General features: G+C 40.8%; 1 protein-coding gene across 5 annotated transcripts in view; it reads left to right on the top strand.

Moving 5' to 3' along the window:
- Nucleotides 1-25,524, top strand: part of PDCD1LG2 (programmed cell death 1 ligand 2) — a 61,173-nt gene extending 35,649 nt beyond the window's left edge. For 4 of the 5 annotated variants that reach the window (XM_019727160.2, XM_019727162.2, XM_074330458.1 and 1 more), the window contains exons 5-7: nt 5,126-5,259; nt 10,389-10,435; nt 24,134-25,524. In XM_019727160.2, coding sequence (XP_019582719.2) covers nt 5,126-5,259; nt 10,389-10,427 — 173 coding nt within the window. In that variant the 3' untranslated portion in view covers nt 10,428-10,435; nt 24,134-25,524. Of the gene's footprint in view, nt 1-5,125; nt 5,260-10,388; nt 10,436-23,726; nt 23,880-24,133 lie in introns of all 5 variants that reach the window. The other variant, XR_012495717.1, reaches the window with a different exon arrangement.

Genomic DNA, 25,524 nt, shown 5'->3' with positions numbered 1-25,524 from the left:
GTTGCTGCAATTGCCTTTTCCTTTTGATTACTGGGCATGGATGTAACAAGAATCAGAGAATCAGTGAGCTCTAGACATAGTTTTCCTTGCTTCCATTATGTAACAGCATTCAAGTTCTTCATGGTAATTATGACTGATTACTCCATCAATATAATAATTCTTTTCTTTGCCTTCTGGTCCATCAGTGGGTAGAGCTCAAGCTGACGAGGCAGTAGCTATAACTTTAGATACAGTAGAACGTAATCCTTTGGTAGAAGCATTTACCACTAGGAAGCTGGACCTTTAATCCAGTAAACCCCAAATTTGTGGAGATGAGAAGCAAAAATTCTACAAGTTGGTCACTGGAAATAGTGGTGAGAGGGATCAACCTTCAGCACTGGGGGAGCCCTGGCACAGAAGCATCACATGCTTGAGGACAGATGGTCAGAGGGAAGTGAGTCAGAACCTGCATGGAACCATCCATCATTCAGCTATATTCAGCCATGCCTGAAATCAGGGATGGGACAGACAGGATATGAGTTGGGGCATCAGAATGATCTGTTCCATCGCAAAGTAAAGTAAATCTTATCATGGACTGATACCACTCAACAGACCAGATGGAGAACTTTGATGTGACTCAATGCCCATTAATTTCCTAGTGTTTTCTTCTGGGGAAAAAAAAACACAGAAAAAACAAAACCTCCTTGATATAGTTTTTATAGGCAGCCAGCTGCATTGTCATTTCTGAGCCCCCAATTTCCCACTTCCCCACCTGTCTACACTTCACTACCCAATTCCAGCACTAAAGTTACCCCAGCTTCTTTCTAACTACATTATTATGGTGAAATGAGGAAGCAAAGAGAGGAGTCATACTAAGGATCTTGATAGAAGTAAAGACATTAGAAACATACCATTTTTAGGGTCAACTTTGGATGAAAATAGTGAATTAAGCAAGTTGGTTTTTCAATAATCTCTCTTTTTATCACAGTTAAGAAAACCAGACTTGTCAGTTTATGAATATTGAGCTATAATTAATTCATACTAGAGCTTTAGAGGCTTAAATACTAACAACCCCTGGGGAATTTGTTTTTCCTGAAAATGTTTACTCAGTTGTCCTTTGTTATGTGAAATTTCCTGCTTGGTTAAGTGTAGGTTAGTACTTTGGATGAAATGGCGGTTTTCTAGAAGGACACTTAATATGAAGATCGCCAAAGAGAAATGGAGGCCTGGGTAAGATGAATTTGGAAATAACTAGAATCTTCCCTTTGCACCACTGATTATGTCAGTTATTTATTTATTTATTTCATAGTAGTAGAGAAGTAGAAGGACAGACTGATCATTCCTCTGGAAGTCTTCCATCTATGAGAAGTTAAGACTGAAAGAAGGTGCCCCCCCCACTCTCTCTCTGGGAACCAGCATAGATGAATAAATAGTTAACAGTTGTGGGAGGGGCCTGTGGGGTCACATCAGAGCTTGGGATTTCCTAAGATATCACGCATGAATGCAACTAGCAGGGAGATGGAAAAATCTTTATGCAATTAGAGATTCTCATCCTAGTTTGACCCATCCTTCCCAGCTTTATATTCATCCTACTATCCCCTGAGACATGGATCCTCCACTGTAGTCAGCTCCCCTTCCTCACGAAGTACTCTTGGAACTTGCTTACACCTCTCCCACCTCCATGGCCTCTTCGCTCAGGCACTTCTTCCACATATCATTGTTCATTTCTTTACCAGTTCCAAGCCCATCCTCTCTCTAGGGCAGCTCGGGTAACTCCAAGACACAAGGGGTCTTCCCTCATCTTGCCTCCTAAGACCGATTAATTGTACCATTTCTTTGTTTGCCTGTGACTATGCTTGTCTTTTCTCTTTCATTGCTATTTTATTTTCCATGCATTTCAATCATTCACCTGTGTCTTCTTTACACCGCAACTAAAGCAAAAGCAGAGTGCTCTGCTTGTAATAAGGGCTCGATAAATGTCACTTTCATGGGTTGAAGATTTAGTCTTAGATGATCCCATCATCCCAGCTGCCAGACTGTGTGGACAGCCAGATCACAGCAGTCAAATGATCCCCTGGTTTGTGTGCAAATACCAGCAACAAAATAACCAAAGTCAAACATCCTCCCACACGTTCCTAGCTTCTATTTCTCAAAGGCATTTTAACTTGTCTTATGACTGTCCCCTTTGTACTCATTCTCATAAGTTGAGCTGCTCACTGCTGACTTCTTTGACCCACCACAAGCTTCTCCAGAAGTCAAGTAATCAAACAAATACAGCAATGAAATTCAGGATGTGCTCCCCTGACTCTAGAATAGATGACTGAACATCCTAACTTTCAATCTGAAATTCAGGAGCAATGAGATGATTTTCCTTTTCAAACAGATTTTCTTCTGTTGAGTCACTTGCTGCATTTTCATTAGGAAATATAATGAAACTGGAGCACAGGAAATAACTATAACAAGATCCTTATATGGGTGGTATAGAAGCCCTCCCAGGAGACTGGGAAGTGACTCTGGCAGTGGTGAAACACATGGGCTCTGAAGTCAAACGGACTTGAATTTCAAATCCTCTCTGCTACCTACTAGCATTGAGAACATGAACATATGACTGAGCTGCCCTACAAGTGTCTCTCATTTGTAGAATGAGAGTAAATAAGGGTAGATAGCCTGTAGGGTTATTGTGAAGATTAAATGGAATATGCCTGTAAAGTCCTTAGCATTCAGAAAGTATGGAAACAGGTAAAAGATATAGCACCTTTAGCAAGAGGTGTGGCTTCTTGTGAGTGGCTAGGACTGTGGGTAAGGACAAAACAGTTTTTTAATTGCATCATCATATCATTGTTAAGTGGCATCCAAATGTTATAAGACAATTTAGAAGAAAATGTATTAGGATATAGGCTAAGAGACCTCAAAATATAGTGATTCAAACAAGACAAAAGCCTATTTCTTTCTCATATAATATTTAGAGACAGAAGTTGTTTGAGAGCAGGTAGGTAGCCAGCTATATTCCATAAAGTCATCCAGCGATTCAGGTTCTTTCTATCTGCTGTTCTGCCATTCTCCAGGCTGCTATTGCTACTGAATTGTCAAAGCTGGGTCACTTCCACATCCGTGTTTCAGTCTTCAGAAAGGAAAAAAAGACATACTCAATGTTTTATGTCCAAGACCCAGAAGACCCATTCTCTTGGCCTGAAGATAGTGTGGCCACACACTATGGCTGGCCACACCTAACTGCAGAGGAGGCTTAGGTAGTCTCTGAGAAGCCATGTGTGCAGCTAACACCTAGCTAATATTAATTAGGGAAGAAAGGGAGAATGGATTTAAGGAATAAGCAGCAGTCTGCCACAAGGTAACCAATGACAGGGAAGATCAGGTTAGGTGGACAAATAGGTGGTCAATTCAGCCCAACAAATCCTTATACCTTTCATATAGCTGGTGCTTGGCTTTTCAGAGGATTCGGAGGCGACTTAAAGACTTTGCACTCCAATAGCTTACAATCTAAGTAGACTGGTGTCCTGTTGAATGTTCAATGTTAAAAAGTCTTTAGGGATGATTAGAGCTTTTGTCTGTGGAAGGGGCTATGAGGGAACCTGGACAGGATAAGGGTTTGCTCAAAGGCACTGAGGTAGGAACCTTTCCTGTTGTGGGAACAGTGAGGGTCCCAGGACTCCTTGACTCATGGTGCTACATGCAGCAAGTGCTTAAATAGCACTTCCTGTAAGTGATCAATATGGGTTATTCATGTGTGGTCAGAGACGTTAACTACACTTATTGTAGTGATCACTTCACAGTATATACAAACATTGAGTCATTATGTCGTGCACTTGAAATGAATATAATGTTTGTCAATTATACCTCAGTTAAAAAAAAATTTTTTTTAAGTATGGGTTATCTAATGGGTAGATGAGCCTGTCAATCCTTTTCTTTCTTAATGTTCACCACGTTCTTTTTGGATAGAGACAAATATCTGTGGGGCCTGAGCTTTGAATCAGACAGATCTGGGTTTGCAATCCTGGTTTTGCCACTTACTTAGAAATCATGACCTTAAATAGATTATTTAGCATCTTTGAGCCTTGCTTCCTCAACTCTAAGATGAGGGACTCAGATTAAATTACATCTCCTCCCTTCACAGCTAAAACTGTCTATGGTTTTCAGATAGCACCGTGATAGGGGAAGGGGAGGGAAGTTGGCAGGACTGGGGCCTTTCCTCCTGAGCAGTTTTGCCAGGTTTTTCTCAGACCAGCATGTTATATTTATTCTGTATGAGTTACTCCATAAGGCAAAATATAGGCTTTTAGAAAGGGCCCAGCTTACCACGGGTCCCCTTCCATCTCCCTATAGTGAACGCCCCCCAGCCCTGTCCTTTGTTAGTCTGGGGCCCTCATTCTGACCTATAGATACCCAGAGCTCTCCTTTACAAGGCTTTGTCCAGGCTCCAAAATTATTCTTATTATCCACTTCTCTACTAAATTCATCTTTTCCTCAGTGCCAGGATCTTGATTAGTTATGACAAGGAAAAGGGCTAGTTATAGTAATTCACAATGACTGGATTTTGTGTATTAACACTGCCTACAATATTTTATTTTTTCAAAAGGATCCTGTGACTCCTTGAAATTGAATACTTAATGGTATGGATTCTAAGCATCTTGAGTGCTTGACAGAGGATGGAGAGACATTTTTGGGCTGAGGGATAGATCATGATAGATAGATAGATAGATAGATAGATAGATAGATAGATAGATAGATAGATAGATAGATAGATATTGATAGATAGAGGCAAAGAAGGAAAGGAAAGGACAGAAGAAAAAGAAAGGAAATGATAGATATGTCAGAATGATGTGAAGCATGGAATCTGGAACCATACAGCCTGGATTATATCTCTGCTCTGTCACTTACTGTATAACTTGGGGAAAGTTTCCTAGGCTCTCTGTGCCTCACTTTTCTTACCAGTAAAATGGAGGTCATAGTAGACCCTGCCTAATAGGGTGGTTGTGAGGAGTAAATGAGCTAATGCATAAAGCATACATAGAATAACACCTAACATGAACTAAATGCACAATGCAAGCTGGCTACATTAGTTATAACCCAGCTTGGTTTACCTCTAAGCTGCCATATAATTGCAATCTGGTGCTTTTCTTTTACCCAGGTGAGATGGAACCCAAGATCTCTCCAACTTCGCTGCTTCATATTCTCATCCCTTTAGTCATCATTGCTTTAGTGTTCACAGCTACAATGATAGTCCTAAGAAAACAACTCTGCCAAAAGCTTTTTCTAGAAAAGGTGAGTTTTATTCATGGTAACCAAACGAACGAAATATCTGCAGCAGCATGAGGCTCCACTTTGCCCCACTGGGCTATAGCTTACCAGTTTCACAGTAAATCTGCTCAGGTCTTATGAATTACTTTGGGCTTGTCCTGATGATTTTTTTCCCTAGAAGAAAATGGCTGTAGTCTTCAGTGAGCTAAAATCCTTACACTGAACATTTTAAAAGGAATGCTTTGTGCCTGTGGCTGAAGTAGCTTGTCTGGTTCTTTGAACAGAGACGTATCTCTGGCCCTGTGAGATTGGTGTTATTTTGTCAATGCAGACCACTGTGGGTGTTGGCAATGCAGAGTTCACTGGTGGCAAAATGCCAGGATTCTTTCCAATGATTCCTTCAGTTTTCACTTCTCTTTTCCCTATTCTGGGTATCCGCTGGGCTAAGCCCCCCCCTCCCCCCATCCCCCCTCTAGGAATCCAAATCCCTTGGTTTGGTAAGAAAAGGAGAAAAGTGTGTGAGGCCATTTGGGGGTGGGGAAGCACCCAGCACCCATTGGTGGTGCCCTGCAGTCTTTCAGTAGCTCCTCCATTCCTATTGTGCCAGCTGGCACAGAGAATAGCTGCTGCAGCCTTTGAGCCCTGGCCAGAATATCTGCCTGTCTATGTGGTACTTCCCTAAATTGTCCCGTTGTCAGCACCCAGCAAGCTCCTCCCAAGATCTGCACACGGCCTTGTCTATAGAAAAAGAAATGACATCTGGGAACAACTCAATAGGAATTTGGGGCAGTCACTATTTGAGGATCAGGGTTTTTTTTAGGTGGTTGTTATCCTACATTTACAATCTAACTTCTATATTCTCAACTGCCATGAAATATTGTCATCCTCTATTTTTGTCCATTGTCCTACGTGTGCATTAGCTTGGGTAATAACCACAAAACCCCCTGTGGCATCCAAGGAACTATTGTCAAAAGAAAGGGGAAGAGGGGAGGAAGGAAGAAGGGGAAAAGGGAGAGGAAAGGAGGAAGGAGAGAGAGAGAGAGAGAGAGAGAGAGAAAGAAATGATTAGTGATGTGGAGGGAAAAGATGCTTCTCCATAAAGGAGGAATTACAAGGTCTTGTCTGGCAGAACTTTGACTAAACAGAATCACTTCTGCAAATCTGTGACCTCAGACAGCCATGAGAGATGCAGCTCACTACAATCTTATCTTCTGCCATTCTTCTTTTATCTCCCACATATGAACCTCTTATACCAGGTTCCAGGCCTGGGGGCTGAGAACCCACTAGTCACCTCAGAAACGAGCATCAGAACCTTCTGTTTCTACTTCCTTTGGGAAAGTGAAACGGAATTACACTCAAAGGTGGAGCAGAAAAAATCCTCCCGTCATCCATCATCCCAATCTCAAGAGTGAGTGAGGATATTAGTAGCTCCTGGGTTCAAGGCTCAGGCACCAACTGCAGTGGGAGGGATTTGTTACTAATAAGGGTCAAGTGAATAAATTTGCAAATGATTCCTTTTTTATTTTAAATGACCCAGAGTGAAATCATGGCTGCCTATATAATAATCCCCCTCTGTAACTCAGGTTCACTGGAATCTGCTTTCCTACATGGCAAATAAACGGATACACATGAGGAAATGTGTCTGCCCTGAGCACAAACTCATGTGTCATGGAAAAAGGTTGAGAACTGCTGCTACTGGGGACAGAGCTTTAAACCAGGGTCAGAAAGTTAGGTCTGGACCTGGTGCTGCCATTTGTTGGTTCTATGATCTTGCACAAATCACCTAACTTCTTTGAGATGGTTTTTCTATCTATAAAGTGGGAAGTGACGTGGGAATTACATTTTACAGCTGATTGACTCAACCTCACGGCCACTACTGTGGTTCAACCTGAACTAGAGCAGAACCCTCCTAAGTTGTCTCCCTGCATCCGCTCCTGCCACCTCCAGTATGGTCTGTTTTCACTGTTAGCTAAAACAGCCTTTTAAATCCACAAACCTACCACATGTCTTCTGTTCAGATCTCTTCCATGACTTCCCACTGCTCACTAGATGAAGTCCCAATGAGCTCTGGGTGGTGCGACTCATGTCTCCAGCTCATGCGGCATCATCAACACCTTTGTTATCTAAGCTCTAGCCATACAGGATTTTCCAGTCTTCGCAGACTTCCCACTCTTTCAATTCTGAGTTTTCTCATACAGTATTTGCTCTTCTTAAAATACTTTCTTCTCGTCCACCTGAGTTGTAGTCATCCTTTAAATCTCAGCTAAGCTGTCACTTCATCAAGCCTCCCCTGAATCCACCCCCTCACCACACCCATTACATTAAATCACCTTGTCAGGTGTTTCCATAGCACCTACTTCTCCTTTCAATATACTCAGCACACAATTGCATATCTAGGACCTTTTATTAATTGCTTGGGCTACAAATGCAATTGCATCTCTTTTAATGTTCCAGTTAAGTCCTCAAGCACCCACCTGCCCATCTTAGCAAGAAGTCCCATGTCTCTCTCTTACAGCACGTACTTCCCCACCTCCCACAAACTGTCAGGAAGCTTACTTAACCCACAGGGCCAGTGCTGCTTCCTAATACTCTTCCCAAAGCAGGACCCTCAAGCTGATAAGGGAGGAGGGCCTTCCTGCCTTAACCATAGCTATACCCAGCCACCCCCTTCTGCTCTCAGCCTTCAAGTGGAGACTGGGACACCAGTCCTGACTTCCTTATCTTGAGTTCCTCTTAGGGCCATTGCTGTCCTGAACTTCTCCGTCTATCAGAGAGAATCAAGCAAAGAGTTAGCAGTCTCAGTCCCTTTCCAGCCAGAAGGCTCCTTGGCTCCTAAACAGATTTATCCACCTATGTCTCAACGACAAGTTCTGCATACCAAGGCATATTGGGAGGGCAGCCATTGTCAGTCCATAAAAGATTCTGTTTACCACCTCCATCTAAGAGGAACCATTCAACAGATCAGGGCTCCAAGGTGACTTGCTGGGCTCCAAAGAAGTTAACAACTTCTATTGCAAGAATAATGTCAAGTTCTGCTTCATCTGCTGATCTTTAAGTTGCATGAGTACAGGGACTGTTTCTCTCTTAGTCACCAATGTATGTCCAGTGTCTAAAACATTACCTGGCAAATATAGATGTTCAATGAAATTTTAAACATTGAACTTTCTATACACAAGTATGTATGTTCACTTGCTCTATGTAATAATATACTAGCCACATGTGGTTTTTAAATTTAAATTAAATAAAAATTCTATTCCTTGGTCACGTTGTAAGTGCTCACACCTTATAAGTACTCAGTAGCCACATGGGGTTAGTGGCTGCTGTACTGGACAGAGCATATATACAATTATATCCATCTTTGCAGAAAGTTCTATTGGACAGCATTGTGCTAGATCTTTTTTCAGTTAATTTCACAAAAACTGCTTGAGGCAAAGAGTAGTCGTCTTGGTAGATGAAGAAATTGAAGCTCAGAAAGTATTTCTAAAGTCACATAGTTGGGGTTTGAACACAGAATGTCTGACTCCAAGACTTACGGCCCTTTTGTTGCAAAAGTGCTTAATAAAAATTGGTTCAATCTGAATACATTTTACATTACACATTATCTTTGGGCAATGGAAGGAGAGAGTCTCAACCCAAAATAATTGAGTGACTTGTTCATTAACTTGCTGGGCCATTGGCAAAGACAAGAATAGAATCCAGTAGGAGTTACCAGCTAGAGAGAGCAGATCTCTAGAACAGGACTCCAGATCTCTTCTTCTCAAACTCTCTATGGTGAAGAACCAGTTTGCGTTTTTTCAAATTTCCAATATGTTGGAATCGATACTTTTATAATACATACTAAAAACAAGTTACTGGGGCAGCCGGTTAGCTCAGTTGTTTAGAGCTCGGCGCTCTTAACAAGGTTGTCGGTTTGATCCCTGCATGGGCCACTGTGAGCTGCACCCTCCACAGCTAGATTGAAACAACTACTTGACTTGGAGCTGATGGGTCCTGGAAAAACACACTTAAAATAAATAAAAGTTCTTAAAAGAAAAAAAAACCCCAAATTACTAAAAAATTAAATGGAAAGAACAAAGACATAAAACAAGTCCAGTTTTTAATGGATTTAATAAATTTAACAGGACATCTGAATAAACATAACCAAAAAATATAAAATAGTAGAAGAATTACTGTAAAATTTTCTAAATGTTTACACTCTACTTCTGTACTTATCTCATTGTGGACTGATAACAAACAGTTCACCTGCCAGCACCAGACCAAGGACCACACTTTCAATGGCACTGCCCTAAAATACTGAGCCAGGGTTTTACAGGGATGTAAACCAAAGGCCAAATTGGCTGATTTATGGTTATATAAGAACCACAGAGAATGGCAGGACTCACCTCGGGCATTAGAGAGGACTTCACTGGAATTCCAGCATTCCAGGGCAATTCCTATGGGTTACCCGCTGGGATCATTTCAAATGCAAACCGTTTTAGAGGAGACTGTAATGCTGAATAGAGGCCCAGGGTGGTCATGAGGGAGTTACTAAAAACCTGGGGTACAGAGCAAAAGCTGAATTAGGGATGGACTGAGTTCAGGAACCCAGGCAACTGCAGAAGATAGATATCAAGCCCTGGAAGAAAATCCACAAGGAGGGAACATGTGAAATCAGGGATTGAGAAAGAGATGAAACCAGGGAAACAGTGGCCAGTAGCATCCCGTTATGTGAACTTGTGCTTCTGCCCCCTGATTTACTTTGAACCATATCAGTCATTTACACCTTAGTGCTAATTAATTGATCAGACATTCTGCTCTGTGTAGGGCAGACCTGAAAGAGTGGCAGTAATGACTAAAGCAGAAAAGGGAGAGGTAATTCTGGAGCCAAATATATCCTGGGCTAAGTACCCAAATTAGCAGTCCCTCAGCCTCTGAGTGCCTGAGGGGTCAGGGGCAGACAAAGGCATGGGAAGTGGAGGCCTTATTTGTTCACAGTTTTTGCCTAAGGGTATGGTTTTACATTATACATTATTCAAGCTGAGGTCTCCAGCCAAGGTAGATGACTAGACTTCTATATATGGATTTATTTGGATTTACTTTTTGTTCTGCAAATAGTTAGCCTATAAACAGAATAATGTTCTCATTAATCTTATTCTGGGATTTTTCTTTTTCAGACACAACAAAAAAGATCACTGCAATCAGGCGGGAAGTGAACAGAGCTGTGAGTATGGTTTTTTCTTTATCACTTCTTTTTGTCTCCCAGCTTGAATTAAGAAATAGCCACTGTTCTGTCAATGCACAAAGGGTAACTGAATAATTTAGGCCTGTACAGAATCACAGAATCATCCTATTCGGTGATATTTCAGCAAGTTGTTCTTACAACCTTGCATTGTTCCATATCTTTCTTGAAGAGCAAAGGTGGTATATCTGCTGTACAGCTACAGAACAATTACATAGCCTTTGGTCTGTCTATATTGCTAAGCACTGCTAGGGCCCTTTTCCCCGGAAAATAAGACCTAGCCAGACAATCAGCTCTAATGAGTCTTTTGGAGCAAAAATAAATATAAGACCTGGTATATATTATATTATATTATATTATATTATATTATATTATATTATATTATATTAATTACATTATGTTATATTATTATAAAGACCCAGTCTTATAATAAAATAAGACTGGTCTTATATTAATTTTTGCTCAAAAGACGCATTAGAGCTGATGGTCCGGCTAGATCTTATTTTCGGGGAAACAGGACATGTGGGCTCACGTAGTTAGAAACATTGTTAAAACTTAACAGTAAGGGGAAGATATTCAACTGTGATGTAATCAACAGCTGTTATTTTGCAACCATGATTAAGCACATTGGTGGGGGCTATGGGTCAAGAGTAATGCTGAGGGAATAGAAGTCTCTTCCTGAGGTTGTCACGCTTGGAGTTGGAATTCATAGGCAAGAGAAGGGTGTGATCTGGAGGTCAGCAAAAGTGGAGTTGCTGAAATCATTCAGGCTGGTTGGATGGAAAGCTTAGGCCATGGGGAAATGGTGTGTTGGGGACAGGCCTGGACCATGTTGTAAACTGGTATTTTTAGCTTTCTTGGGAAAACTGTCTTTCCTTTCGTAATACAGAATTACATGTTGTAATGCATGAGTTCATGACTTCTTCAAAATGATGCTAGGAAAATCATAGAAATTTCTAAATAATTTTGTATCAGCTACTCTGAAAATATTCAGAACTATTCGTTTTAGAATTCTGCTGAATATATCCCCCAAATTCCAGAGGCACCAAATTGTGAAAACAACCATAGTAAACCTTCAAATACCAGGGTCTGTGTCTGGCTTATACATAAGACATGGCAGCTCATAAGCACAAAATATAACTGAAAGGACTGAAATTGGCCCCTTCACCCTTCCTACCTCTCACCACTTCCCTGAAAACCATTCATAAAAATACATCCTGTCACTATGCACAGAACCAAGAAAACAAATGCAGCCTCGGCCTGGATTTGAGGTTCAGTTACACTGAGCTTCTCTGAATTAGCAATGAGATTTTTCTTGACTCAGGAAAGTTTCAACACTGGCAGTCCTTATTGAAACATCCAATCCTGAGAAACAAAAGTTCTGTATTCCTGTAAGTTGGTCTGCTTGGCCTACAGTGAGTTTACATGGGAGAGAGGCCCCCATATTTGTCTGAGTTTCATGAGCACGAAGTCCTCCTTCAACTGCTCAGCATAAGGAACAAATAGTGAAAGGCCTGAGAGCAGACGTGGTAAACTCTGATGCTCACCAGGGCCAGGCAGGTAATGTAATGACTCAAAAAGTCCTAGTGTAGGGGCGGCCGGATGGCTCAGTTGGTTAGAGCACGAGCTCTCAACAACAAGGTTGCTGGTTCAATTCCCACTTGGGATGGTGGACTGTGCCCCCTGCAACTAAAGATCGAAAATGGCGACTGGATTTGGAGCTGAGCTGCGCCCTCCACAACTAGATTGAAGGACAACGACTTGGAGCTGATGGGCCCTGGAGAAATACACTGTTCCCTAATAATCCGCCAAAAATTTTAAAAAAACAAGTCCTAGTGTAATCAAATAGGGTGTGATGAGACTGCGACAAATTGGAGAGCATGTTCCCTGTCAATTTAGCACTAGCCTAACATTGCCAGAGAAGATGGAAATCCAGATTTTTATATAAAATGTTGTAGTTATTCAGTGCTGGCTGAAAATATTTCAAATACCAAAGAAACCAAATAAAATATGCCCATAGACTAATTGAGCCTGTCAATGATGGTTTGCAACCTTTCTCCTAGAGAGAAAATATAGTCAGGAAAAAGTTTAGGATCTGAGTAATGAAGACAGAAACATCTCTTTGAGGAACTGAGAAATGCTCAAAGGCTTGCTTGGTGCCGTCCTAAGTGTCTCTCCCTATGGCCTACCACATGGTCTAAATATCGCACTATTATAGAGTAACATCTTTGGATTAACAGGGTATCACAACCATTTTTAACCAATACATCTCCTTATAAACAGAAAAATCTCACACCCTCTTGTAATGCTATCTGAAATTCAAAGTAAAGTAACTATACTGATTAAAAGTCAAATTAAAGAAATGGAATTAATCTCCTTCCCTCCCACCCCAGTTATATATAGTCACTCTCTCTGTCTGCTAACTGGGGAAGGAAGAGTCAAGCAGGTGAGAGAGAGGTAACTTCTCTCTCCCTCACCGCTCCCGGGCACTTACTTGAGAATATGTGGCCTGATATAAAGAGGTCAGGACCACTTAGATATACATCATAGAAGACACACATAGGAATATTCCTGGTCCTGTTACTTATAATAGCAACAAATTAGAAATAATCAAATATGAATCAATAGAAGAATAGATGAATAGGAAAATTATCCAATAATTAAAACGAAAGCACCAAAACTAGATGTATTTTTGAGATGGATAAATCTAAACAATATAATTTTGAGAGGAAAGATAGATTGCAGAAAGATATAAACAGCATGTGACTACTGTAGAGAGTTTAAACACATGCAAACAACCCCTAAGCAGTGTTTATGGAAACAGTCATCTGAAGTACAAGTACAAAAACAGCATAGAAATGATAAACACCACATTTAACCTCTTAAATTGTGTAGTAGATATACAGATGTTCATTACATTATCGTCTATACTTACGTTTTATGCCTGAAATATTTATTTTTATAAAAAAAGAGGTCATGATTAAAATTGAAGAGATTTAGATTCAAGTTATTTTGTGAGCTAGATATATAATCTTAAGTAAGATCCACCCCCTCTCTTGGCTTCAGTTTTGTTGTCTGTAAATTGATAAGGTTGGACCAAATCCAGAAGGGCAAACAGGCCTCATGTCAGGTGCAGGGAATGCATAGAGCAGAGATGAGGATGGTTTGGGAGACCGTTTCTAGATGGAGAATGTGTTGATTGATGAATGATGTCTGCCTGGGTGTGGGATGGGGAAAATAGAATTTGGCCATGTATTTGTCAAATGTCAAGTAGATGCTCTTTAGAAAACAAAAACAAAAACAAAACAAAAAATCATTATCTATTTATCTGTGTTTCTGTTCACCTTTGTCCTATACGTGCACATTTTAACACTTACGTAATTATTTTGTGTTCTCTATGTTTCAGTTGCATTCAAAGGTATTTTTGGATTGACCCAAGTCTGTAGTCATGTTTAGAGCTGCATAAAATGTAGAAATTAACTAATCATCTATAGAGATGGAATACTAAAGGGAAAATTGGCCCATTTTTACTTGGCATAGTGTTTCATGGTTTTGTCAAGACAAATACCAATGTGTTAGATTTCAGTAGATGTTTTTTAAGTTCTTCCCCTGTGAAGGTGCTCACCAGTTATTAACTCTTTATTGAGAACTAATTTAACATTTTGGATAATATACCCTGGGAACAAGAGGGGCAGGACATGGATGGAGATATTGATTTTGGATATGCAAAGAGGATAGGTCTGGGGCTCAGTGGTTAGACAGCCAAGAACACTTGGTACCTGTTGTTGGAGGTGAGGGGCACTTGAGGTTTCTCCAGAGAAACAGAACCACAGAACCACGAGGAGACTGGCAAGTGTGAAATCTGTAGGGCAGACTGGCAATTCAGGTAAAAGTTGAAGGTGCAATTTTGAGTCCAAAATCTGTAGAGCAGGCCAGCAGTCTGGGAACTCGGGTAGAATTTCTATATTACAGTCTTGAGGCAGAAGTCCTTCTTTCCTGGATCACCTCAGCTCTTGATCTTAAGGTCTTCAACTGATTGAATGAGGCCCACCCACATTATAGAAGGTAATCTCTTTATTTAAAATCAATTGATGGTAAATTTTAATCACATCTACAAAATATCTTCACAGCAACATACAAATTAATATTTGATAAACAAGTGGCATAATAGTCTAGCCAAGCTGATACATAAAATTAACCATCACAGGCACCAGCAGACAGGGAGGGGCACTCTTGGCTGGAGTAAGTCAATTCGTTACACCTCGCTGGCCTTTAAAAATAGAATCATGTTACCATCTATTGTCTGGTCCCTGGAGTCATCCAAGAGGTCACAGCTCTGTCTAATACCTGCTTATCCATGAACCTCCCAGATTTGCATACAAACTAAGTGTGTAGGGCTTTCGTTTATTTCAGCAGGATTTTTTCTCAGCTCACTGGCTGTCAGTCTTTCAGCAACAAAAGGACACATGTGGTTTGAGAATCTACCACGTTATGTATTTTGAAATAATAAATAGCTGAGTAAATCGAGAGGGGGGAAAAATAAAACAATCTTGTAGCCAAAATAACTTTATAAAATCAAACAGACAGTTTTGGAAATGACTTCTCAGTAAAAAGAAGAGATTGCATGAGGTAGGTTTGAGTTACCAAATATCTGGCTTTTCTTGCCAACACCCAATGAGGAACTGAAATATTTATAGATAGCTTTGAAAAGCCCCTGTAAGTGGAGACAGCACACATTGCTACATCCAATCCTCTCCATACTGTCTCATCACCATGCCACACTCTTGTCTCCAGACCAGATCCAAACTCCTTCACATGGTGTTTCAGGCCTTCTGCCGTCCTTGCACCTCTCCTGCTCCTATGCAGTGCTCATTCCCATCTCTGTGCCTTTGCTCCCATAGTGTCTTCTGCCTGGCGTGCCCTCCGCATTCTGTCTTGCTTACTCAAATTCAAACTTCTGGCAGGATCAGTTATGATGATAATAATGCCAGACCACTGTTCTAAATACTTCAGAGGTACTAACTCATTTAATCCTCACAGTAACCCTATGAAGTATATATACTTCCTCCCACCCCCACCCCCCCGTTTTATACATGAGGAAATATTTGTGCAAGTTCATCTGGCTAGTAAATACGAGGGCCAATAAATGCACCCAAGTATCCAAGTCCAGAGCCCACCCCTGTACACTACATTGTACTCCCTTGTTTAATCTGTAAGACTTTCTCCTACAACTCACCCCTCTTTATTTTCCCTCTGCATTGTATACAGTCTATAACACTCTTTTTTCTTTCTTATATTCACAGTTATGGTTTATTACAGCAAAAGGATACAGATTAAAGTCAGCAAAGGGAAAAAGTGCATGGGGTGAAGCCCAGGAAAACCAGGTTCAACCTTCCAGGAGTCTCTTCTTAGTGGAATTGTACAAGGATGCACTTAATTCCCCCAGAAACTATCTGTGACAACACATGCCAAGTGTTGCCAACCATAGAAGCACATCCAAGCCTTGTTGTCCAGGGTTTTTGCTGGGGGCCGGTCATGCAGTCATGCAGTGACCATGTGACTGATCTTAGCTGCTCAGCCTCTGGCTCCCTGCCCCACTCAAGGTCAAACTGATACAGCATGGTCCTGGCCTCATGCATGCAAAAACAGGCACTCATCATAAGCCATCCATGCTTTTAGCATAAACTACCTGGTCAAACAGGTACAATGGGGCCCAAGCCTTGGGCATTGAAAGAAGCTCTTATCAAGCAGGATATTCCATGGGCTCAAAGGTTATCTCCTAGGAGCTGGATCAAGGGCCAGTCCTGAAGACAGGCCTTCCTTTGGAAGGTTGCAGGGTTTGAGCAACCCAGGCCTAATGAGTTAATCTTTTTCTGCACAGACACCAATAAGCAGACCCTCAATAGGGACCCAACTGAGCCTGTTCTGTAATTAATCTATTTGGTGTTCATCTGACTTCTCCTTAAATATCACTGTAACTAATTAGCGTATACTTGAAGACATACACAAACACATACATGTACATATATAGACATACATGCATACTAATATATATATTAACATATATACTAATTATGCCTCCAAGTTGGGCCATATGTTAATTTAACAAAGAGTTAATGAGCATTTACTGTGCACTTGATGTGGGGCTTTACCGGGAATGCTAAGATGAACATAATAGACATGGTCCCTGTTTTCAACAAGTTTATAATCTATTCTAGTTACAGGCCAGTGTTTTGACTTTGTCACGGAAGCGATTCTTTGCGATAACAATCTATTGCAAAGGTTGACAGGGAAAAAAGACAGTGGAGTGAAGATAATAAAGATGTGGGTGAGAAAGCACCTTCTCCACATTCAGCTCTGCCCCTTTTTTTTTTTATCCTCTCAACTTTTTTTTTTTCATTAGTTCAGTGCACAAAACAATGTAATAGACATTTACACCCCTCACAAAGTGATAACCCCCCTCTCCAATCTACTCCCCTTCTGACATTGTATATGTAACAGCTGTTACCACTCTGGATGTGCATGATCCAGCATTATTTTCTGGCTCCTTGCACATGTACATAGTTTATGTCTACCTGATCAGTGTAACAAAGTGAGATATTAAGGTTAATGCAACTATTGGGTATTTGGTATCTGTCTGTTTTATAGTCCATTTGTCTGTACTTCTTTTAGTTTATTCTGTGATACATTTAAAAGAAGGTCATTGATTTTGACCAAATTTGACTCCTATTAAAAGATAAATCTTGTCTAATTTTGGTTGAGTCTGCCAGGTCAAAAAAGAATAGCTTATAATGATTTTTAGAACTTTTAAAAAGCTATATAATTTTTTCTGAGTATAAAAATGAAAAATAAAAAGTATAAAGAAAGTCAAAATGATTTATAAGCCATTGCCCAGGGATTATCATGGTTAATATTTAATGTTGCTATTTAAATCCTGATAATTTTCTATGTTTAAATTTTTTCAAAATTAAATTATAGCTTGTAAACCTTGATTTTTCTTTTTTACTTAACTATATCATTAGTATTACCTACATATTAAAAATATAATGCATGGCTCTATGGTATGTCATTATATACATGTACCAGGATTTATCTAATTCTGTATTGTTGGACATTAGTATCTACCTCATAGTTATTTTATATTTTGGCTTTTTAAACATTATCACAATTCATAGCCTTGTACATAAAATCTATGATTATTATGACAAGATAAAGTCCAAGACATAGAATTACTGGGATAAAGCTATAGGCATTTTTTTTTTTTTTTTTAAATTTTATTGGGGAAGGGGAACAGGACTTTATTGGGGAACAATGGTCAAATTGTTGTCCTTTCAATCTTAGTTGTGGAAGGTTCTGTTCAGCTTCAAGTTGTTGTTCTTTCAGTCTTAGTTGTGGAGGGCGCAGCTCAGCTCCAGGTCCAGTTGCCGTTGCTAGTTGCAGGGGGCACAGCCCACCATCCCTTGCGGGAGTCGAACTGGCAACCTTGTGGTTGAGAGGATGCGCTCCAACCAACTGAGCCATCCGGGAGCTCAGCGGCAGCTCAGCTCAAGGTGCCATGTTCAATCTTAGTTGCAGGGGGCGCTGCCCACCATCCCTTGCGGGAGTCGAGGAATTGAACTGGCAACCTTGTGGTTGAGAGCCCACGCTCCAACCAACAACTGAGCCATCCGGGAGGCAGCTCAGCTCAAGGTGCCGTGTTCAATCTTAGTTGCAGGGGGCAGAGCCCACCATCCCTTGTGGGACTCGAGGAATTGAACTGGCAACCTTGTGGTTGAGAGCCCACTGGCCCATGTGGGAATCGAACCGGCAGCCTTCGGAGTTAGGAGCACGGAGCTCTAACCGCCTGAGCCACCGGGCCGGCCCCAAAGCTATAGGCATTTTTAAGACTCTCAAAATGTGTTGCTGCATTGCCCTCTAGAAAACTGTTCCTATTTATACTAGTAACACATGAAAGAGCTAGTTTCATCACACTTGTCCTGATGCTGGGAATTATCACTGTTTTTAAATTTTGCTACTTTGAAAATTGAAAATTGAAAGTCATCATTATTTTAATTTGCCTTTTTAAATTATTAGTGAGATAAAACATTTTTTCATATATTTATAGGTTTTATCTTCCATCAGGAATTGCCTATGCATAATCTTTTCTCCATCTTTTTATTTATGTCTTTACTTACAGTTACTATTAACCCGTTGCCTGCTCTATGGTTTATGTTTTCCTCTGATTTGTCATTTACTTTTAAATTGTTTTTTCTTATCCCAAGAAAACAGGTATTAGATTTAGTAAAATTGGATACACAGGACCAGGTTATAATTATTAATGCCCCATGTGCCGTGTATTTATTAAAAGAAAATAAATGTATTGATTATGACATTTATGCTGGGTGAAAAGCTTACTTGAGTGGGATCTGCAGTTCCAAGAGTACTAAGTTATAAATTCCTAGAAAATAGACAACGTCTTCCTCTTCCTTTGAAAGCCCATTACATTGTAGAAAGGTTGTACTTTCATGAGGCACCTATTAAATGAGAATCAACAAGAGTTAATACTCTACTATTGTTCGATGTGTATTAACTAAAAAGGGGTAGGCGAACTATGACTCGGGGACCAGTAGTTTTTGTAAACAAAATTTTATTGAAACAGAGCCATGCTCATGGTTTCCATATTGTCCCCCCAACTTTCACCCCCCTTCCCCTGCTTCTGATGGCAGACTTGAGTAATTGCAACGGAGACCTTATAGCCCATAAAGTCTAACTATTTTACCATCTGCATTTTTACAGAGAAAGTTTGCTGACTCCCGACCTAGAGGTTCTCCCTGGCTTTGTGCCTTCTCCCACAGCAGATGTACTTGTTCCTGTACTACATGATCTAATGCCAACCCCCACTCCTACCTCAGCTTCATGAAGTCTGAGGACAGAGCCCCGCTAGGGAGTACTTAGGCCCGGCCAGCTCAGGCTCTCATTCTCCCACACCTATTCTCTGCCATCACAGCTCTGCCTCTCCCCCAGACCGTGGTGTTGGGACAGTGTCGAGCTGTCCAGGAGCCATTGTGGGCCCGCATGTTCTTACTCAGCATCACCTGGGGAGAGTCAGTCTTGGGACTTGCCCTGAGCATGTCCATCATACTTACTTCTGACAAGACTTTTATTCAGATAAATATTCTCCCTTCCCACTTAAGAAAGGAAGGGCTTGTTGGTTTTGCTTCACTGGCCAGAGACTGAAGCGAGACCCAGTTATTGAGTGAGTGCCCAGCAGGGCTCAGTAGCTCGAGCAACAGCTGCTCAGGGCTGGGTTTTCCACACCATGGCTTTGCCCCCTAACTTCCTGGGAAACTCTGGGAAAGGTGTTGCCTGTTGTCTTCTGGTGGAAATCCACATGTCTCAATCTCCCCGGGGGGCCTTCAAGGCCTTAACTTTAATATGAGAAAATAAAAAGTTTTCAAACTAAATGTGGCCAAAGAGATAGCTCATTCCTAGCCTTCTCCATCGTGGATGTGGTGATCATTAGTGTTATTTCACGTATTTCCTGGATCGCTTGCTTTTGTGCACATAATAGGATTGCATGTCTCTGCAATTAATTGGTAGTTAGGTGTGGTCATATGACTTGTTTTGATCAACTAAATGTAAGCATAAGTGATGTATGTTACTTCTAGGTAGAAAAAATAAGTAAGAGCTAGTGTGTGCTTTGACATATTTTCTTTTTCCATCTGGCATGGTAACCAGTAACATTTGAGGTAGTGATTGTACATCAGCATGAGTCTCTGAATAACAACAAATAACCGAGCCCCCCTGCTGACCCTCAGTGGACACGGAACATGAGCAAGAATAAATCTTTGTTTATTATATTGAGATTTTGAATTGTTTGTTATTGCAGCATAATCTAGCCTACCGTGACTGATACAACAGGGAAAAACTGGAACTTCTACTCAATAGACCATATGTTACCATTTAAAATTCTACTTCTGAGGAATAATAATATGAGGAAAAGCTGCCTATATAATAAAAAAGGAAACAAAGTGAGATATAAAAATATACTTAGATATTTATATACTTAGATATAAAAATATATCATTAATGCTCTACTTTTAAAGTATTTTTAGTACACCCACCATACTCCCTTTCTCCCCCAGAAGTGAAGTAAAAACATTACAGTGTCCATAATCACTGTCTTTATGTTATGGAACCTTGTATGGTTTTCTTCTTTTATGTTTCCTGAATTTTCTTTGTAGTTTTATACCTTTTTAACGGTCCCAATGTATCACTTTTAAGTACCCAGGGATGATTGTTAGGTGAACTAATTTTCTGAAGCCCTTTTAACCATTCCCCACTCACCTCTCTATATCCCAGTAGTGAAATGTATTACATTGGACTCTTCACTGGGTCCTTGTCAACTTTAGGGAGGGAAATACTATTCACCCTTTCAAAGACATATACCAATGTCTTAGTTGCCTTTCGGAGATTTCTAGCCCAGCCCATCTAAAAGGGATGGGTACATACTGCAAGGAGGTAAGCGATGAGGTGACTTGCACAAGGTCATCTTATATCTTAGTGGTAGAACAAGCTAGAATTCAGGCCACATGAGTGCTTGTCTATGGCACAGTGTCCTTTCCATTTGTGGAAGTTCTTCTTGCAGCTAACCTTATTCCCTTGTGTTGCTATTTTGGCCCATGGCTTCTTGCTCTTATGTAGGCAACTAAGCTGTCAACCAGTATACCTGTAGGAGTGGATTCTGATATCTTAGGTATATATGATACTTCCTTTAAAAAGGAGTTATTCTACTCATCAAGCTGTGGTTTGTTAGAGCTTATAAATTATGTAACCTGACTTCCTCATTGTAGAGATGGTGAGATTGAGGCTAAGAGATATTAAGTGATTTTTCTGGAATAAAATTTTAACAGAAAAACAAAAGGTCTTGTGATTGCCAACATAGTGCTATTCATTCACTCACTCATTCATTCATTCACGCTCTAACATGTATTAAGTGTCTGCTGTTTTCAAGACTCTGTGTCAGGTAGGCTATGTGGAAATTGTAATAGTGAATTAAGTACATTAGTCATCCAAGATTCTTACAATCGAGTATTGGAGATACAGTACTCAAAAAATTGGTGTAGTTTGGGTTAAAATTAAGAGACCAGCTTTCTGTATATCCCCTTGCAATTGATCCAGTCTCTGTTGTTTTGTTTTATTTTATTTTACATGAGTGTCTTGTCTTCCCCATAAGAAGTTCCACCTGAAAACTGACCACAACCTCAGCATTCCACAATGGCACCATGGCGGTGTCTCATTTCCCCTTGCCTATTCCAGTGTTTTGCAATCTTTTCTTTTTTATTTATTTGCCATTATAACCCCTTTCTGGAGGAAACATTCCACAGAACACGTACATATACTGAGTAGGAGAAACTTCAGTCCTCCTTCTGTGTTTTTCCTTTCCTTTCACGCTACTACCACACTTACAACACTTCTAATACCAGATATGTGGAGGTTTACTCCACCAAGAAACTGTCTATAACACCAACTGGGTGTCCTGCAATTTAACTCAATCATGACACTATCTACCTGGAGATAACCTGAGATCCCACTGGGTAAGAGTTCAGTACCACAGGACTGCCCTCCCCGCCCCCACTCCCCTTCAGATGCCAAAGGGAAGTCCAGGTTCTCACCAATAGGCTATAAAGCTGAGGTTCCCAGGTTCCCCTCCTCAGATTCCATTTATTTTCTAGAGTTCAGGACAACAGTTTACTTACTGATTACCAGTTTATTATAAAAGGAGATGATAAAGGGTATAGATGAACATCTAGATGGAAGAAATGCGTAGGGCGAGGTAGGTGGGAAGGGGCTCGGTGCTTCCATGCCTTCTCTGTGTGCCACTCTCCCAGTACCTCTGTATGTTCACCAACCCAGAAGCTTTCAGAACCCCTAATTTGGGGATTTTAATGGATGCTTTTGTCACGTAAGCATGACCAATCTTTAACCCCTATCTGGACAATGGGGGATGGGGCTGATAATTCCAAGTTTTTAATCATAGCTTAGTCTTTTTGGTGACCAGACCCCATCCAGGAGCCCACCAAGGGTCACCTCAATAGAACAAAAGACATTCCTATCACCCAGGAAATTCCAAAGGATTTAGGAGCTCTGTAAGGAAACTGGGTCAAAAACCAAATATTAGAACAAAAGATACTCCTAGTGCTCTTGTCACTTAGAAAACTACAAAGGTTTTAGGAACTCCACCAGGAACTGGGGGCAGAGACCAATATATATATTTTTCTGTTATCTCACAAAAGAGATTAAAACAGTGGTGGAATGGGTTCCTGCCATAGGTTCCCACAAAGACTTCTAAAGTACCTTGTGCTTCTTGGAACATATTTGAAAAATCATGTAGTTCTCAAATTATCAACTTATGCTGAAGCCCGTCTTAAAGATCTATCCTCAGAATCTCTAGAAATCCCGCTCCACATTCAAGCTTCCTGTCCAAACAGCACAGCTGTCCTTGGGAGGGAAGAGGGGGCTGCAAGAGGACATACTAACAGTCTCACTCATCTGGACTCATGAATTTTCAGTTGTGTGAGAAATCTGTGTATTTTTATAGTGCTCTGTGGCTTACAAGAGGTACAAATAATACATGAAAGTTCAGAGATGGGGGGAAATATCACTTTAGACTGGGGATAACCAGGGAAGAGGAAAGGTTTCATGGAGGAGGTGACATTTCAACCATGCAGAAACAGAAATAGCAAACTATTATAGATAGAGTGGGGGAAAGGAGGTAAGGCAGAGAGTCAGGGAGACATGAGGCATCTGTAGGAAAAGGATATGACCTAGTTTGGAAAGAGCCAGGTGTGAGATAAGGGGAAAGAGACTGTTGGGGGCCATATTGTGAACCATGAATTCCAGGCAAAGGAGATTAGATTTTACTCACTGGGCGTGAATACCTTAGTCAGGTCTCTGCAGGAAACAGCATACGCAGAAGGAGTGACCAGGCAAGTTACAAGTTTTAACTATTTACAAAGACATGCCCAGAGTTAGGGGAGCTCAGGGAGCTATGTTGAGCACCCTGGCACTAGCAAGATCAGGGAACAAGTAACTGTCCCTAGGCCTGAAGGGAAAAGGGGAGGCCGCAATTAGTAGAACCCTGGGGAGACCAGCAGGAGGAAAGCGCTATCCACAAGGAGCTATGGCCTTTAACAGAAGGATAAAGTCATCTTGCAAACTCTCTGGGAGGTTGCTGAGGAATACATACCCCAAGCTCACTCTCTTACAGACTGCAATCTCCTTTCACCCCGAGGCTGAGGGAAAGAATGGAATGGAAGCCAGGGGAAGAGAGCCCAGTGACAGTCCACAACGTCAATCTCCTGGGGCACGAGCAGGGCAGAGCAGAGTGGAGAAGAAGTCTGCAGCAACAAACAGAAATACCTGGAGCAGTGGGGAACTATAAAAGGTTCTGAATAGGGGAGCCCCATGAATTGTGCTGCAGTAGTACTGAGCTGTCTGCAGCCCAGAGAATGGAGGGAAGAAGGCTCTTGCAATAGGTCTGGAGAGAGACGCTGAAGACTTGGACGAGGGGAACGGGAGAGGGGGTAGAAAGAAAGATAGATGAGCTTTTTAACAGTTTTTCACTCCAATCTATTTTTGAGAAGTTCATATTTTCTCATCTAAAAAGTGATTTTCCTATTTGTGGATTTTTCTTCTCAGGAGCTGGGGTGATCTGACGGGACTTGCGCAAGAAGCTGCTGGACTCTGAAAAAGAGTCCCTTGGCCTGCAGAGCTTGTTTGTACCTTCCAAATGCCTTTGTACGAGCCAGCACTTTAATATGAAGACTACAAAAAGACAAGGCAGCACTGGCCACTGTACTGAGAGAAGCCAGTCAGCCGACCCTTCATGGATCTGGACCCTCACCTCTGCAGCCTGTGGCTGTGAGCAAGCACCACTGCACTTTAGAAAATGACCATATTGCACTCCCGGGAGTGTCCCGCGGCTCCTTCTTGGTTCCAGACTGAAGATAAAGGAAATTATTCTCTCTAAATTTACAAAGGAATTTTCAGAAGCAGAGATGCTTGGAAATTTCCAGTTACGGAAATGGATAGATTGTCAATAGAGTTATTTTTAATCTGTAGTTTCCTCTGGATACTGGAGAAGCCTGTTGAGACTGTCAGATCACAGACTGAGCTTTATACAAAGGGAAGCCATAATTGACATGTTTTGTGGCTTCCTGGAATCTTGAAAGCATTTGAGTTTTTCTAATGAACAGAAAGCATTTAAGGATACACAGGGTCTAACTACAAATTGTGGAGAAAAGCCACTGAGTATTTTATGTCTGCTCCTGGAGGACAGGGAGATCGTGGGGTTTTGTCATTCCTGCAGCATCTTGTGTGTGCTAGATACCTCATGCATGACTGGCTCTAAGAATCCTTGTAATATTTAGGAGAATGGCTACAATTGACATTCTTACTTTTTATGGGCTGAAAAGTATATAAATGGCAATCTTTAAAACAAAAGATCTAGATGAGTTCTAATTCTTTAAAAAAAAAAAAGTACCTTTTACAAAGGGAGCAAAAGCAGCATTCAGGAGAGTTTGAAGAATTGAGAAAGGCCAAACAAACAAAACTCATCTATGATATCATCCAAGCTCAAATATTTTCATTTTTGCTGCCAGCATTTACTCTTCATCTAGACATGCACATAATTTCAGCTGTAGTAATATGTAATTTTCTATCCTTTTTTCAAATTTGTCATACCATAAGCTCACACCTACGTATGTTGCTGACTGGTTTTCCTAATTATCATCTTTAATGGCTGCATGGGTCACAGATGAGATGGGAGTGGGTCCAAACTCTACTTATCACCTGACCACTATACAGTAGTCCATACTTATCTGTGAGGGATATATACCAAGACCTCCAGTAGATACCTGAAACGACAGATATTATCGATATGTACCGTACTATATTTTTTCCTATACATACTCACCGATGGTACAGTTTAATTTATAAAGTAGATACAGTAAGAGATTAACAACAATAACTAATAATAAAATAGAACAATTATAACAATATACTGTAATAAAATTCATATGAATATGGTC

The sequence above is a fragment of the Rhinolophus sinicus genome, linkage group LG04 (genome assembly GCF_036562045.2).
Source record: "Rhinolophus sinicus isolate RSC01 linkage group LG04, ASM3656204v1, whole genome shotgun sequence".
NCBI classification, from domain to species: domain Eukaryota; kingdom Metazoa; phylum Chordata; class Mammalia; order Chiroptera; family Rhinolophidae; genus Rhinolophus; species Rhinolophus sinicus.
This window is presented reverse-complemented; position numbering and strand designations above follow the sequence as displayed.